Raw genomic sequence first — 16,217 nt, 5'->3', positions numbered from 1 at the left:
AAAGGCCAAGACCTGCTGTAACACGACTTGGCTGAATCACACCGATCACCGCTGGGACTGGGGCTACCGACAGCCTAGACTGCATGAGAGCTCGTGTGGCCCCTCTGCACAGCAGGCGCAGGTCCATGATTTCACTTCATGGGCACCATTCACCACCTCTTCCTACAGATGAGGGAAACTGAGGCTTTAACCATGCGTTAGCGAAGCTCTGTGGGAGAATTCTTTCAGTGTGAAGGACCCTGGGGCTATCTCAGCTCCCTAGAGACCCCCAGAGGCCTGAGCCTGCCTTTGAGGAGGGACTGGTAAGTCAAGATGTATCATCTGCTCTCGACATGTATGTATATTTTATATCATTCTTAGCACTATGTGGTAATAACTTAATAGACCTTTAAGAATGCATAACCAGCCCTGGCCGGTGTTTCTCAGTGGTTAAAGCATCAGCCTACACATAGAAGGATTGTGAGTATGATTCCCAGTCAAGGTCATACACCAGGGTTGCGGGTATGGACCCCCCGACCCCCACCCCCCCCACCCCCACCCCCCGTCAGGGCACATGCGGGAAGCAGTTGATATGTCTCTCTCACATCGGATCTCTCTCTCTCTCTCCTCCCTCCTTCTGCCCTCCCTTCCAATCTCTTTGAAAAGCAATGAAAAAAGTATCCTCTGGTGTGGTTTAACAAAAGAAGAAAAAAAAAGCATAACCAAAGAATTCTGGAAACCAGCGCTTTAAACTCAAGCTTGGCCGTTTTTGAGATACTCACTGGGGAAGCCAGAGGACGCTTGCTGCCACCTTGTGGGTCACGGAGGGGAAAAGGCCAGGTGGAAATTTCTGGCTAACCTGTCTTCAAAGAGCCATAGCTCTCCAGCCCCACCATGCTACAGCCACCCTCTTTACTCCCCAACCCTTTTACCATGGAACAAATGAACTCAAAGCTCTAGAGTATACAATTCAAGATTTATATAAGCTTAAGTTACTTATTTTAAAATTGCACAACGCGGGAGAACAGTTTAAAAAAGAATCAAACACACCATTGCAAGGTAATTCAATGAGCTGCTTTTTTTTTTAAACAAATTTGTACAGAAAAAAAAAAATCCCGGATCACAATCTATATCATACAGTCACCCTGTTCAATATGTGGGGCGCCACGGGAGCCCCAGTGGAGGAGCTGATGGGCAGCTGGACTGCGGAAGTGAAAACCTTGAGTTCCCTTTGTTCTCCAGTGTATCTTGTATAAAATATTACATTTTTAAACACGTATTTACAGTGTTTGCACAAATAGAAAACGGTTACAAATCACAACCAGGCTTGGCCAGGTAACAAACACTTCCCTTCTCCCACGGACCAAGGCCAGAGAGAGGTCTGATTGCTTTGTATTTACATATGCATTAAAAAGTCTGTCTTCTTAGACACCTAGGTGAAGTTTATAAAAACTGGTTAACATCATAAATTCATTTATGTCAGCTGTACAAATAATCAATACCAATTAGTCAGTTCATGTCCTGCTCCCTGAAGAAAGATTTTGAAGCAAAAGAAACCCTCTCAAACAAGCAACACATCCCTTGGCCTGTCTGCTCCCATCGGTTTGGCTTGGGGGTGAGGGGGAGTGGGAAGGAAGAAGAGAGGAATGGGCGGGAGGGGGAGAATGGGACAACTGGTTGAGACAGTTTTTCTTCCACTTTTTTTTTAACAGCTTAGAACCAGGTTAACCTGACTGGCTTGTTAAACACCATCCTATGGCTTTAAAAAGAACCCACAGCTCCTTCCTTGTCTCAGAGACAAAATACCTTTCTCAACATGACTGCAATATTTTAAAAAAACAAACAAAACAAAAAAACAGGACTTTCTGAGGAAGACAACATTTGTTATTCTGATGTAAAGTCTTTGCCTTGAGTGTCAAGCCCAATTCCAACAGTGCAAAAAAGACTCGAGCGGCTGTGGCAGGGGTCAGAGGCTTGCGTAGTAGCTGTCTACCCACTGAGCAAGTCCTCGCTCCACCAGCGACCGGTTTATCAACACCACCTAGAAGAGAAAGTCCCCTTGAAAGCTCTGCCCACGGCACCCAGGGGCCATGCCTCAAGCCAGCGCGATGCTCCCTCTTACAGGTCCAGGCGGCCACCGTGGCAACAGGTGCACTAGTAATGGCGGTGGGGGGGGTGACTCATTTTCTGGGCCAACAGGGGCATTTACTTCTGTATTCTACTGGCATGAGGACAGGCTTTCCAATGCATTGAGAAATCTAAGCTTTAATACTACGCGATGGAGGAGAGGAAAACGCAATGGACAGAAGGTCCAGCAAGGCCCACCGACATTTTGGGCCAAATAATTCTCTGTTGTGGGAGCTCTCCTGTGCACTGTAAAATGTTTGGCAGCATCCCTGCCCTTTACCCACTCCCAACTGTGTCAACCACAAAGGGCTCCAGACATCGCTAACTGCCCCTGGGAGACCCTGGTCTGTAGTTACATCCTCTGATTAGCTCCACGTCAATCATCACTGCTGGCCAGTAACGCAGGGAAACAGGACAGAACTTACTTCATCTCCTACCACGCTCCACAGTTGGATCAAAGGAATGCCAGTTGGACTGTAATTTGTCACCTGAAAACAAACAGAAAAACAAGTCTGTTTAGAAGTGACCTCGTGTGCCTCTCTGTGAAGACGGCTAGCCAGCCCAGGGCAGGAACCACAGGAAGGCAGGCACTAAAAGGTCAGCTCCCAAGAGGCCCAGATGCTGGATGAGTGAGGCCGGTGGTCCCCGCAGAAGCTGGGAGGTTCCTCAAACAGAGCCTGTGCAACCTGCCCCACTTCCCCCCCACCAGCCACACACCTGAGCCAGCAGTGCTGTGTTTCCAGTCATCTCGCTCACAGCTGCATCCGCCTCAGGAGAGAAGTGCTCATCGTCTTTAGGAGAAGGAAAAGCAGCATTTAGACTCTCACTGAGGCCAGGTGCTCTTGTCACCTACACACTTCCAGGTGTGTTCCAAGTAAAAGGCCTCAGATACTGCCACAAAGCCTGAGACCTTCACCTGAGAGAGCCACCGTTGTCAAGAATAGAGCCCAGGTCTCTACACACTCAGGGTCTCTGCTGTGTGCTATCCACCTACAGGGACCAGATGGACAGAAACTCTGCCTTCAATGGAAACATGATCACCACCGCTTATCTGGGGGCTGACCGGGCTAAGCATGTTGGATACGTTCTTCCACTGCATCAGTTAACACCCTACAAGATGGAAGGGGCTACCCTACTTTATAGGTGGGAACATGTAAGACAAAGGCAGAAGGTCAACCAGCTCTGAGAGTGGTGCAGGTGGAATTCAAACCCAGGCAGTGGCCACACAGCCCAATACGGGCAGTAACTATAGAACGGCAGGCAGGACACTGAGGCAGCTTTGTTCGTCAGATTATAGAAGTTACATGCAAGAACACACCCAAGGCAAGAGATGGTAAGGAAGTGAGAGGCAGGTTTATGAAAGTCTGAGAATATCTTATGGAGGAGGGAACCTTTCAGCTGAGCCTGGATAAGTCCTGAGACAGATAGAAATGGAGAAGAAGGCTGGGCATGGTCAAAGTAATAAAGAGAAACAAAAATGAAGACCCTGCCTAGCATTCTAGCCAACAAGACTACTACAGTCAGACTATAGTGCTTCTAAAGCATTTCATTACTTTAGACAAGAACATGATTAGATGGGGCAAACCTGGGAGGGAGGAGCATGAAATCAAGGGACTAGTAAATATAAAACTCCTGGTCATAAGTAGCTGCTACCTGACCAGTGTCCACATCCCAGCTTCTAGGTTCATGTAATTTCCTTGGCCACTCTGAAAAACAGGTAAAGCCCCATTTTCCAGAGGGGGGAGGTAGGAATTGAGGCTAAGTAATTTGCCAGTCACCTTCCCTCAGGCAATGTGATCAGTCTAAGACACCACAGTGGACAGGTGTGTGTTAGTGTGGTCCCCACAGCGCCCCCAGAAGCTGAGGCCCAGCTGAGGAGTGCCGATGGTCTCAATGCCTGCCCTCAACCTCAGGTGCTAGGACTCTGGGTCTGGACTACATCTGGAAGGCACCTGCAGCAGAAGCCTCTCTAAGTTGGAGGCCCAGGTAAAGTCTAGAGCAGTGGACCTGGAAGGGTGGTCCATGGGCCAGCAGTATTAGCCTCACCTGAGAACTCAGAAATATAAGTTCTGAGGCCTCGGCCCAAAGCTATCTATCAATCAGAAACTGACAGTGCCAGCAATCCATGTTAGCATAAGCCCTCCAGGTGAAAATGAGGCTCTCAAAGAAAAAGACCTACTCTCAACTGCCCGCCCCCCCCAACACACACCCCCCTGCCAGAAGCCCACACCTGTTACCTGACAGGGGCATCACGCTATCCAGAAGGACTTCTGCTCCCTGGAAAGGCAGGGTCACAAAGTCAGACCTAGAGCAACAAGAAAGGAACACATTGAACATGGCCCTGAAGGCCAACTCCACTCCAGGCTGGTAGTTATCTTCTGTTAGTGCCATGAGCCCAGCAGTCCAGGGTGAAGCAGAGCAGATACTCATGACGGGCAGCAGATACCCATGATGGACTCAGCCCCCATACACCTGAAGGCAGGCTGCCAGTTCTGCCACAAGCCTGACCTCAGAGGGTCTTCTTGCATCAAACTCCTAAAAAAAAAAAACCTGCTTTGCTTTTGCCATATGATACTCAGGGGAATTCTTCTAAGATAGGCCTATCTGGCTTAGTTTGGCTGAGGTGAGCAATGGAGTTTGTTTCTATCAGAATGCTAAAGCAGAGCAGGTAGCAGAAGAATTAACTGCTCTGTGTCCCAGGCTTAGTAGAACTGAGCCAACCAACAGAAACCCATCCCCTCCTAAGCAAGTGTGTGCCTGTGCGAGGAGCCTGGACTCACCGGATTTGCCGGAGCACGTCTACTTTCACTCTCTTATATCCTCCGTAGTCCACATAGCGAATCTCAACTTCATTTGTCTCCTCGTAGGAGGCCACCACTTGGGCTCGCCACCAAGCACCATCCGCACCGGGGGCTGCGCAGATGACTGTTACTGCAGGGCAGGAGAGAGCTGTGGGCAAGCCTGGCCCAGGCCAGGGCACCAAGGGCTGCGCAGTCCAGGCTACCCACCTCCCCACATTCCTTCCCAGAGGCCTGCAACTCCAAGATGCAGGGAACCGGAACGGCAAGGAGTCTCTGAAGCCTCCCCAGAGCCTAAGACTGGCCAACAGAAGCACCTGGATGTGGGTCATTCAGCCTAGCATGGGTGCCATCCAAACATCATCCAGACCAAAAGCATTCACCTACATTCATGTGCTCTGAAACTTAACTGGAGCCTCAGACGGACACAGATGAACCGGAATAAAAAGTAAAATACAGCCTAGCCGGTGTGGCTCAGTAACTGAGTGTCAACCTATGAACCAGGAGGTCACAGTTCAATTCCCGGTCAGGGCATATGCCCCAGTTGTGGGCTCAATCCCCAGTGTGTGAAGTGCAGAAGGCAGCTGATCAATAATTCTCTCTCATCATTGATGTTTCTCTCTCTGTCTCTCTCCCCCTTCCTCTCTGAAATCAATAGAAATATATTTTAAGAAACACAAAACAAAAAGCTCCACTCCACACCATGGCTCCGTCAGCCAGTACAAAGAGCAGCTTGTGCTAGCCAGGCAACTCAGCCCAGAGTACTCCATGCCAACGGCAAGAAGTCAGGAATGCTGGTCCATGAAGGGTCCCAGGAGCAGAACAGGCCACCCCCAAACCTCTTCCCTGGCCTGGCTCCTGCCGACCTGCGCGGCAGCACTTACTTTCCACCGGGGTGGGCAAGGTGGGGATTCCAGGCTGAGAGTAGCAGAGGTACATTTGCTGGTCCAGGCTGCGCAGTGCATGGAAGGTAGGGTGCGTGTGCTGCTGCACAAACAGGTGCCCCGCGTTGACCTGGTTGACCACGATCACTTCCACAGTGATGCCATCTGGGAGCATGAGCTGTGGAGAGGGGAGGGGTAGCAGGCACTTCAGCAATCCTTCTCTTCTCATGTTTGGGTTAAGCCCTGAGGTCCCAGGACAAGTCTCTGAACTGGCACCTCTTTGAAAAGAACATGGCAACCCAAAGCACATGGCACCCAGCTGGCAGGGATTCGAAGAAAACTACTTGAGCATGCAAAGTGCTTAGACACCACTGTGGCCCTTGTCCTGCCGTACCGTAAGTAACCACTAGAGGCAACCTCACACAGGGCTGGACAGGGAAGCTCCAAGGAGCAGGCTGTGGGGGTCGTGCCGGGCCTCCCACTGACCTGACCAAGGTCTATTGGCCAGAGCTCCCCATCCCCCACCTCCAGCATCTTGAGTCTATAAGACCCCAGGAAGGCCAAAGGGAATGAGGCAGCCATTGAGAGCAAGGTGCCAAGGTGGACAGGCCGTCAGGCCCCTCAGCTAGCTCCTCTGGGCCTGCAGCTGACCCCAGGAGCTTATGGGTTGACAGCATCTTTCTACTCTACCTTTCTGTCAGCAAGGGTCCACCGTCAAAGTCTGCAACAGTCAGAGTCATATTTGCTCTTCTCTGGGCTCCACAGACATCCTCCCAACTCATTTCATGCTGGGATTTGGAATGTAGGGTTGCTCCGTGGCCAGGCCCCACCTTAAAGGCCCTGGAAGAGGCCAAGACTAGTCTCTGAAAGAACTGTCCTTACATCCTCGCTTTCCCGATGCTAAGCTACAGAAACCATCCTGGTGCTGTGGACACAGCAGCACATCTCGTGCATCCTCCATCCAGGTGGCACAAGAGGCTTGGCTGAGAGTCCTGGCCTCCACCCCTCTAGGCCCACTGAGCCACACAGAAAACAAGGGAAGGAAGCCACACCAACCACTCAATTATCTAAAAATAAAGAGTGGGTCTGGGGCCAAGCCTCCTGAGGAAAACACTGATTCAGAAGTGAAGGGTGGGGTGAGGTTCAGCCCACTCCCAAATATCCACGGGAAAGGAAAAGGGCAGCATCCCTTCCCCCAAGGCACAAGGGTCTCTGGGGGGTGGCGGGGGGGCAAGATACAGAACCAAAAAGCCCAATGTCCTAAACAAAAGCCAGGCAGGCAATTTTCTTGAGGCAGCATGTTCAGCCGCGCGCATCATAATGACGTGCTGGTCAGTGAGAGACTGTATATACAATGCTGGTGTCTCGCACAGCCCAGGTGTAGTAGGCTGTACCATCTAGGTTTGTGTGGTTACAACTCTTGTGTTCACGCCAACAACAAAATCGTCTAACACACCTTTCTCGGATGAATCCCTGTCACTAGATGGCACATGACTGTGGTCTCAGTAAGATGAGGCCCAAATAGCGGGGAGGTACACTGTAGGACATGAGTGACAAGCCCCAGAGACTCTGCAATTGCCCAGGACACAGGGACCCCTGAGATGTCAGCTCCTTCTCTTGCCCAACTCTCAGGGCAACCTCCGAAGAGCCACATGGCTTCCTGGGCCTGGCGGGGGTTACTGCTTCTCCTTTATACTCTAGGTACCTCCTGGGAAGCGGGATGGGGAAGGGAATCCTTCATCAGGGCCACCACTAGATTTGCCTTAACTAAGGGAAAGCCCATTTGAGCCCCCAGCAGGGGCCTCATCCAGACACTGCTCCAGCTTCAAGGAGTTCCACACCAGCCTGGACCCGCCTAATCTCCTGGGTGGACTACAGTCCTTTCTAGGCAAATGCCTTGAACATATAGGGTGCCCAGGTGGCAGAGCCAGGGGAGAGTGGTCCTTCCAATCAGGGACTAAGAGGCACTCCAGCTCCTGAGCCTTCCCCAGAGGACACAGGCTAGAAGCTGAACTGACCAATGAAGGCTAGAAGCGAGAGGGCAGAGGCATCAATGAGCTCTTGGCCATGGTCTTGGGAGTTTCTTGTTGGGGGAAAGGGATGCAAGAAGTCCTGGTCCCCCAGGAACATGCTCACCCAGGAAGTCATTGGAAGAGAAGGCAGTGCCAGTGAAGGCAGTGGGGGAGCGTAGATATTGGTGAGGTTCAGTTCCTTGAACTTCTTCCCAATCAAGTTCAGTGCCTTGTCTACATGATGCTGAGAACCTAAGAGAAGGAGGAAGGAGTCGTCACAGCAGGTAAGACAAACAGAACAAAACCACACCCCATTCCACAGGACTTCTAGAGTTCAAGTGCGCCTTTAAGGTGTTAAATTTTGCCTTAGAAAGAAAGGCATCTAAAGGGGCTTGAAACCCACTGACCTTCTATATGGCAGATCTGGACATTCTGGGTGTAAGGCAGGGCGGAGATGTAGATCTTGGCACCAGATGTTTGCTTCAGAAAACTCACATACCGCCCCTGCTTGCCAATTAGCCGACCAACTAAGTGCTGAGAAAAAGAGTTAGTTAATGGGAAACCAATTCTTCCAAAACCACTCCCAAAGACCTACCTTTGTTTTTCACAAGGTCAAACTCAAACATATTATCATCTGTTAACATGTCAGCACTCCTTTCCTTGGCACTATTCTAAGCACTTGCATTTACTCACAATACCTATGAAATGGATACCTTTTTAATCTCCATTTTACAGATGAGGAAAACAAGCCCAGAGAGGCTAAGTAACTCACCCAACATCACACAGCTACTAAGCAGCTGCACTGCAAGTCTGGCTCCAGGACTCAGCAGTTCCCATTTCATCCCCGACAATGTGGTCTGAATCCAGAAAGCTGCAAAGGCAGCATTTTCTTCTCCCAGATCCAGATTATGAGATGTTTCAGCACAAGGGTGGATTTACAACTCTTCTACCTCCTCAAGTCTACTCAGGACCAAAGATAGAGTCTCGATTTGAAAATAAAGGTCTAAGAAAGAACCTTTGGGCTCCTGCTGCCAATTAACAGCAGGCTGGCGCCTTCAGAGCCCGTAGCTCACAGAATGCCCAGCACACCAGACTTCAAGGCAGAAAGCAGGAGCCAAACTTAGCCATGACATAAGAAGCTCTGAATCACTCCCAAACGACCCCACCCCCATGGAGCTCCTAGGGGCCTTGTCCCTCAGCGCCCAGAGCTGCTCGGGTATGCCCTTTGCAGCCAATAAAGGAGAAGAGGGCATGTTGGTTATCAGGATCACTGGGGGAGCAAACAACTGAGAGAGCCAGTACCATGAGCCCGAGCTGCCTGCCTGACCCTGAGTTCAAAGCCAGCGAAGTCTTCACACGGCAGGAAGCTAAATGTCCCCGGAGAATGAAGTGGGCCAATTATTTCTGAGCCCCAGAGATAAACATCAAGACCAAGCTAATAAGTTATAAGTCAGAATAGCAAGAAGCTAGAAACTACTTAAGCACCCCGGAATTGGGGAGCAGTGAAGTAAATTGACATTCACACAATGAATAATGCAGTTAAAATTACATTTTCAAAGAGAAGCACAGGAAAATTAAATTGTTAAATATTTAAAAGCATTAATTAAAGCAACATAATCTCAGTTGTGTTTAAAAACCACAGGGTACATACAAGACGAGAAGGAAATAAGCCTTCCCAGTCACTCTCGGGGGTAGGATTAGAGCTGATTTTTATTTTCTTTATACATTTCTATACTTCTCAAGTTTTCTAAAATATGGATTTATGCTGTGCTCAATTATAAAATACTTTGCATTGGAGAGCTTGGGCAGAGCACAGTGAGGGACTCCTTGCTGGCCCATGTCCTCTATCTGGTTTTGCTAGCATCTCCAAGCAGATCGGAGGCCCGGGACACACACAAAAAAACAGAGGCCTGGAGTTAGAAGAGGACAAGAATAGGACACTCCCAAGGCAGCTGGAGAAATTCCATTTTGCAGGAAGTTCTTTGAACCTTGGCAAAGTAGAGCATTCCCTTTCCCCTCAGCCTTGGGCTCACGAGGGAGCAGCCACTCCAGGTTGACTGTCCCTCCCCTAAACCCCACCCCCAAGCCCAATGAACCTGGGCCCAGGGGAACTTTTAGCTTGCAGCCCTTACCTTTGGCACCTCAATCTCCCAGATGATGAGGTCGACCTTCTTAGGATTGGAGCCTCCCTGGGCATTCTGGAAACCGTCAGTTTTCCTGAGCCCACAGCAGCCGTCCACTGAATCCATGCTGTTCCCGTCCGAGCCTGCAGGGGAGGAAGCAGCATGCACAGACACCCAGACACCAGCTCAGAGCAATTAATAACGCACAACTCCCAAACTCACATTCCTGGGAGGCCCGAGGCCCCCACCCCCCGCCCCCTCCTCAAGCTTGGCAGGTGACTGTCAACTGGAAGTCTAGAAGGTTCAGAACAACCCCAATGAAAGGAGGGCTGGGGGTGTAGATATACCTAATTTTAGCTTGTCATTTACAGTCCAACTTACTTAATTGGCAGCCACACCCAGCCACAGCTGCTGGAGCAGACAAGTGGTGAACTGGGAAGAAAGAACTGGCCCAGGAAAGGGGAGTCCTGAGTGTGGGGGAGGGGAGGGGCCAACAGGTTCACATGCTCCCAGGAGCCAGATATTAGATGCAGGTCTCCCCTGAGACCAACTGGTCACAGCCAGTCCACACCCTCTGACAATGCCAGCCCCTCAGACCAAGAGTCCCTAGGTCCCAAGGCCCCTGGCCTAGGCTCACAGTCAGTGGCCTTCAGCCAAGTAGAGCTAGAAAAAGTCCCCTGTCGCTGGTACGTCCGAGGACCCCATTCTTATTCCCGATCAGGTCCCTGCCAAAAGTGGACACAGGAATGAGACCCTCCTTTTCCCCTGCTTAGGCCCGACTTGTGCAACTCTGAATGCTCTTCTGAGCTCATGGCGTGTCTCTAATGCCCTGGTCCAAAGACTGAGCTAAAGCTCACTCCCAAGAGGACAGGGTGGGCAGCAGGAGCCTAGCATTGACTTGGGCTGCTCCACTCTTGACCAAGAGTGTACCAAGGGGACCATCAAAGAAAAACAGAGGGCCAAACCCACTTAAGTGGCTCTCATTTAAATATGGACAACTCGATTGCCAGAAATAGAGGACTCCTGAGATTCTACTAATTAGGTTATCTTGCACTGGTTTCTCCAGACCCTGGGCATAATCCCATGTACTATCTGGATGCAAAGGAGTAAAGCTTAGGAGATTCACTCCCAGCTAAATCACCATCAAAGTGACCTCATCCCTTAACATCACCTGTTGCGGGAGGTGATGGGCCAACAGGTCCACATGGTCCCTGGAGCCAGATATTAGATGCAGGCATCCCCCAAGAACAACTGGTCACAGTCAGTCCATACCCTTCTAATAATGCCAGCCCCAGCCTCTATCCGACAGAGCAGGACTGGATGGTACCTTCCACCCCGATGACACTCAGAGGTGGCTCGGACCACGCCAGGACTCTAGCAGGCTTCACTCAAAGGCCATCTTCCAGCTTTCTCACACACAAGGCAGAGCTACCATGAGAATGGAGGTGGGTCGGTAAGACACAGCCTGGTACTTGGCACAACTGAGTGCTCAGTGATTGGCACTACCAGGCTTCTATCTACCGTCCCCAACGTCCCCGCACATCACCATGCTCAGTCACAGCCTCCTCTTCCGCGAGGCCTAAACTTGGAAGCCTTCTGCATAGCTACTATCAATCTAGAATTGGCAATGACAAGGCCAGAGGGCTTGTTAATTAACCTGAGGGGCAAGAGGCAAAGGGAAACCCCTTTATTCTTAAGATTTTTCACCCATTTTAAAATGCCTTAAAAAAAAAAACACACAACTTTTAACATCCTTAAAGTTAGAGTGCATCTTACAGTCTCTGGCCTACTATATTCATGATAGGCAGCATTTTTTTTTCTTCCCAAGGTACACAAAAAACAGTAGTGTCATAATCAATAGCACCTTAGAGGTGGTAAAATGTAATGTGTGGTACACACCAGCAGCTGCTCAAAGTACCGAATTCCCAAGAAAGAGTCCCAACCTGCCTCAAGGTGAAATGATAGGAAAAGGTCCCAGGGCAAGCCAGTCAGAGACCCGGAGGGGAATGCCTCTTCCCAAGAGATCAATGAAAATGCCCCAGGGGAGCTGCAAAAACAGGGTCAGGAGCTGCTGACCTGGAAGTTAGCGGTCTGAACTGTCTACGCTGGGGTCAGCACTTGAAAAACCCAGTGGGCACTTCGTTACCCAAGTGCCCTTCTTTCCCGGGGGTGGACCTGCAGCTGCACAGAAAGAAAATGGCTGAGGCGCTCTGCAAAGGGGACAGCAACACGCAGCAGAGCGCGAGCCTCCCACAAGTACGCAAAGCTGGGGCCAGTCTCTGGGCACTTACCAGGAAAGAGCTTCTGGAGAAGGAAAGCAGGTGAAGACATGGGAACAAGCACATGGTTAAAAGGAAATAAACCATTAAAAAAAAACCTCACACCTACTCTCGGTACTCAAGAGAATTAAAGCTAAGGAGGCCTCTCTCCATTAAAAAAAAAAAAATTAACAGGTTAGGGTTTAAAAGAGAAAAAGAGGCACAATTAGGTTAATCGGTGAACCCAACCCAACTTTGATCTGATTTTGTCAGATGGGCTAGGGAGGGTCACTGGCTGCCAAAACAAGTTACAACTCCCATGGCTTTGGGTTTAAGGCAGCCTAAATTTTCAGTTACCCACCAGCTCTCCGCTGTGCCCTGACTTTCTGCACGCCGATTGGGACACAGAAGTAGCAGAGAGAGAGGCAGCCTTTCCTACTACATAAAGGGAGACCCGCGTCCTCTGAGTGAGGAACGCCAAGACCCTCCTACCTCCCGAATGATCTGCTTCCGCATCCATGGTCCATCCATCCTCAGTCCCCAAGTCTGACAACTCCTCCTTCAGCACCCCATTGCTGAAGGGCACAGTACTTTGTGGCAGTGGTGAGGTGGTAGCATTGTCCCTAGGGCTTGAGTTGATCTCTGTACAAGAGTCTTCGAGCCCTGAAGTGCTGACGGAATCTGAGCACTGCCCGGAGGAGGATTCTGAAGGGACACCCTGGCTATTGTCAGACATGCAGGTGACACAGCCAGCATCTTCCACCAGGACGCTTGTGTTGTCCAGCGACTCTCTGAGGGGGGCGGCTGGTGGTGGGCAGGGGGCCAGGGCGATGTGGTGCACAGAGTTCTTTGGCTTTGTGTCCTTGGTGGGGCTGGACAGAGGGCTGGTCAGGCAGCTCACATAGGTCTTTGGTGGTGGTAGCAGGTCCTCTGCTGGCAGGCCTGGCAAGGGGAGGGCAGCATTCGACGGGCCCAAGGCTGACTTCGACGGGTCCAAAGCTGACTCCAATGGGTCCAAGACTGCCTTCGCTGTGGCTGCCTCCACTGTGGCCTGAGTGGGCTCCAAGGCATCTTGCCTGAGGGCAGTGTTCTGGCAGATTGGGGCACATCTCTCCTCCTTCTGCCCTTGGAGCTGACCGGCTGAGGCCTGATACATGCAACCTGCCATCTTGCCCACAGTGGTGGCCAGCACTTCTTCAGTTGCATCCAATATCACTTTGGAGATGATCTGGTAGGCAGCCTGCTCAATCTCCTCATTTTTATCCAAGGACTCCTCTTTGCTCAATTTTCCATCCCAGGCTCGGCCTCCTTGGACACAGGGTGCCACTGTTTCATCATCCTTGGCCTGCTCCACATGAGCCAATTCATTAAAGCTAGTCATCAACTTCCCTGCTGTGCCCCCCTCCACCTGAGGTGGGCTGCTCTTCCTTTCCTCTCCCCCTCCTCCCAAGGGAGTCATGCTGGGCGCCTTGATGCTCTGTAATGCAGAGCCATGCTCCAGGGACAACACACCTTCTTCTAGCCCACTTTCTCCCAACACTGCGTCGCCAGTGCCTTCAGCCCCCATCTCTCTCGCCTTCTCCCCAGGGCCATGCTTCTCTGTGGGAGCTGCAGACTGGCCTTGCTGGCCCCACCCTGCCTCGTGCCTGCACACCTCAGTGGCTTCGTGGGGGAACCGAATAGCCTTTGGGGATGGAAGGGCACACTCTAGAGGAACAGGCTTGGCTTCATCACCCATCTGGGCTGGTTCCACCCTTGCACTATCATCTCTGCATGTTCCTGGTCGAACTCTCGTGTCTGTGGTGTTAGACAGGCTGCCTGAGGACTCTGATCTACGACAGGCTGGATGTGACCGCAGCAAGGCCGGGGGTTCTGTGGGGGGTTTATACACAGTGGCCAGCTCCTCTTCTGCTGGTTGTGTGACACTGGGGGGTGTGGACACTACTGCACGACAGGCATTTTCCACAGGGGCCAGTTCCTCGATGGCAGGGCCGGCCCTCAGCTCCACAGCACTAGCCTCCACCTGTTTGTCATGGCTGCTGACGTGCTCTTTTTTACGAGAGAAAAACCACCACCAGCCAAGGAGTGCTAGCATTCCAGGCAATGCCAAAGGGAAAAGCGAACGGAATTGAATGGCCATCCTGGAGGCTTGTAGTAGTTACACCTGGGAACAGAACGAGAAAGAGATGCCATGAGAGCCTGGTAAGAGGTTCCTGATGTGACTGCACAGGAAAGACAACAGACAGGGGACAGCAGAGCTGTTGGCTCTCCCTTTCCCTGCCCTTGAAGGGATCACCATCCCTTCACACCATGACTCTGGGTGAGCCATTGGAGGTGGGTGAGCAAGAAGAGACACCCCCTTCTGCTCCCTCATCCACACACACTCCCTTGAAACAAGCTAAGCCTTCTCTTGAATAAGTCCCTTCCTTCATCACTTCTAAATGCCAAATTCTCCCTATGTTTCCCCAAGGAGCTAGTTATGTTTAGTGTTTTAGTTCACTAAACTCCCAGATATCTTATCTATTTAGATGGCATAGGAGCATTTCTCAACAGCCATGGAATCCACATGTATATATCTCCCTCACATAACCATGAGTCAATGAAACATTAGTTATATAGCAGAGACAGCCAGAACAAAGGATGAATAAGAGCTCAAAAAGGATAAGGAGATGCTCCAGGGAAAGGGACCAGCAAATACACACAGTGGCATAGAGACACAGGTCGTGCTTGGAGAATCAAGTCCTGGGACTTTACTGCAGGGTCTTGACTTCATCCTGTAGAACCAGCATAGGTGTAAAAGGCAGACATAACAAACTGTGTTTGCAGGTGATTGGGGAGCGGGAGAAACAGTATATGGAACAAAAGGAACATGGAGACCTAGGTCAGTTAGAGCCAGGAAAGGAGAAATGATCATGGCCTAGAAGAAGGCAGCAGAAGATGACAGGTATGAGGATTAGTTTAGAGGTATAGTAAGTGCTTTGCAGAGCAGGGTGAGCTCTCATTAGAGGTATGTAACAGACTTATTGAGAACGCTTGAATTCAGTGCCTACTATGCCAACAAATTTTATTCTGTATGGAAAAATTGTAAGTCTTCTTAAAACCTCCAATCCTTCATTGATATGGTGAATTGCACCTTAATTTGGATTTGTGCTTAATTGTAAATGCTTTACCAACTCTTAGTGGTTGTATCTACTTATCTAAATGTTTTCTGGCAAAAGCAGAGCATACAGCTCCCCGAGTGAGCCTGATGATCAGCAGAGGTGGGAAACACTGTTCCAGGACTTTGCATCTCAGAGCACAGTCTGTGGACCGGAAGCATAGAGCATAACCAGGGAACCTGCTTATAGTATCTCAGTCCCTCTCCAGACCTGCTGTACTGCAAGCTGCATAACAAGCCTCCAAGAAGATTTACAAGCACGTGTGTGAAGGTGCTAGGAAAAGTGCTTCTCTAAATGACAGGGGTGGGCAGGTCACCTCCAGAAAGTCCCTCATCTTTAACGATAAACCTTCCTGCTAATATCTGAAGATGAAGCAATGAGACTGGAAAATACAAAGCAAACCTAAGCAGCAGCCCGGGCTCAGAAGGCTCTGTATTATACCCTCCAGGTGGAAAGCTTCAATAATGCTAACAGCTTAAGATTCAAATGAGAAACCTCACTAGATACTTCTCTTGCATCACCTAATCTTCAACCACCTGGTTTGGAATATGTTACCATCTTAAAGATTTAAAGAACTCAAGGTTATACAGTTAAGGGAATGGAACTCAGGTTCTACTCCACATTAAATCCAGGATCCACTAATTAATGGATCTGTGGGGATAAGACATTTTATGGGCCAAGAAAAGGGGAAGTTTGTACTGCTCTTAAAATTTTATGACCATATCCTATGACCCCCAAATTCCCATACCTGGAATCTTTTCTTAAAAAAAAAAATTAAAAATAACTCTGCATAGGCAGAAGTCTATATATAAGAATATTCACCGGAGTATCATTTGAAACAAAACTCATAGAAAAAAATGCTAAATATATTGTAGAAT

At 50.1% G+C, this 16,217-nt stretch overlaps 1 protein-coding gene across 2 annotated transcripts in view; it reads right to left on the bottom strand.

Annotated features, from left to right (window-relative positions):
* Positions 1–938: 938 nt before the first annotated feature.
* AKAP1 (A-kinase anchoring protein 1) overlaps positions 939–16,217 on the bottom strand; it is a 29,885-nt gene continuing 14,606 nt past the window's right edge. For both annotated transcript variants that reach the window (XM_006095595.3, XM_023759580.1), the window contains exons 2-11: positions 12,674–14,345; positions 9,933–10,066; positions 8,208–8,334; positions 7,925–8,052; positions 5,789–5,966; positions 4,887–5,037; positions 4,344–4,411; positions 2,824–2,897; positions 2,532–2,594; positions 939–2,020 (exon numbers count right to left, since the gene is read on the bottom strand). In XM_006095595.3, the coding sequence (XP_006095657.1) occupies positions 1,946–2,020; positions 2,532–2,594; positions 2,824–2,897; positions 4,344–4,411; positions 4,887–5,037; positions 5,789–5,966; positions 7,925–8,052; positions 8,208–8,334; positions 9,933–10,066; positions 12,674–14,321 (2,646 nt within the window). In that variant the 5' untranslated portion in view covers positions 14,322–14,345 and the 3' untranslated portion in view covers positions 939–1,945. The remainder of the gene's footprint in view (positions 2,021–2,531; positions 2,595–2,823; positions 2,898–4,343; positions 4,412–4,886; positions 5,038–5,788; positions 5,967–7,924; positions 8,053–8,207; positions 8,335–9,932; positions 10,067–12,673; positions 14,346–16,217) is intronic.

Source organism: Myotis lucifugus, unplaced genomic scaffold, assembly GCF_000147115.1.
Source record: "Myotis lucifugus unplaced genomic scaffold, Myoluc2.0 scaffold_158, whole genome shotgun sequence".
NCBI lineage: Eukaryota > Metazoa > Chordata > Mammalia > Chiroptera > Vespertilionidae > Myotis > Myotis lucifugus.
Note: the sequence above shows the minus strand (reverse complement) of the source record. Positions and strands in the feature narration are given on the sequence as shown.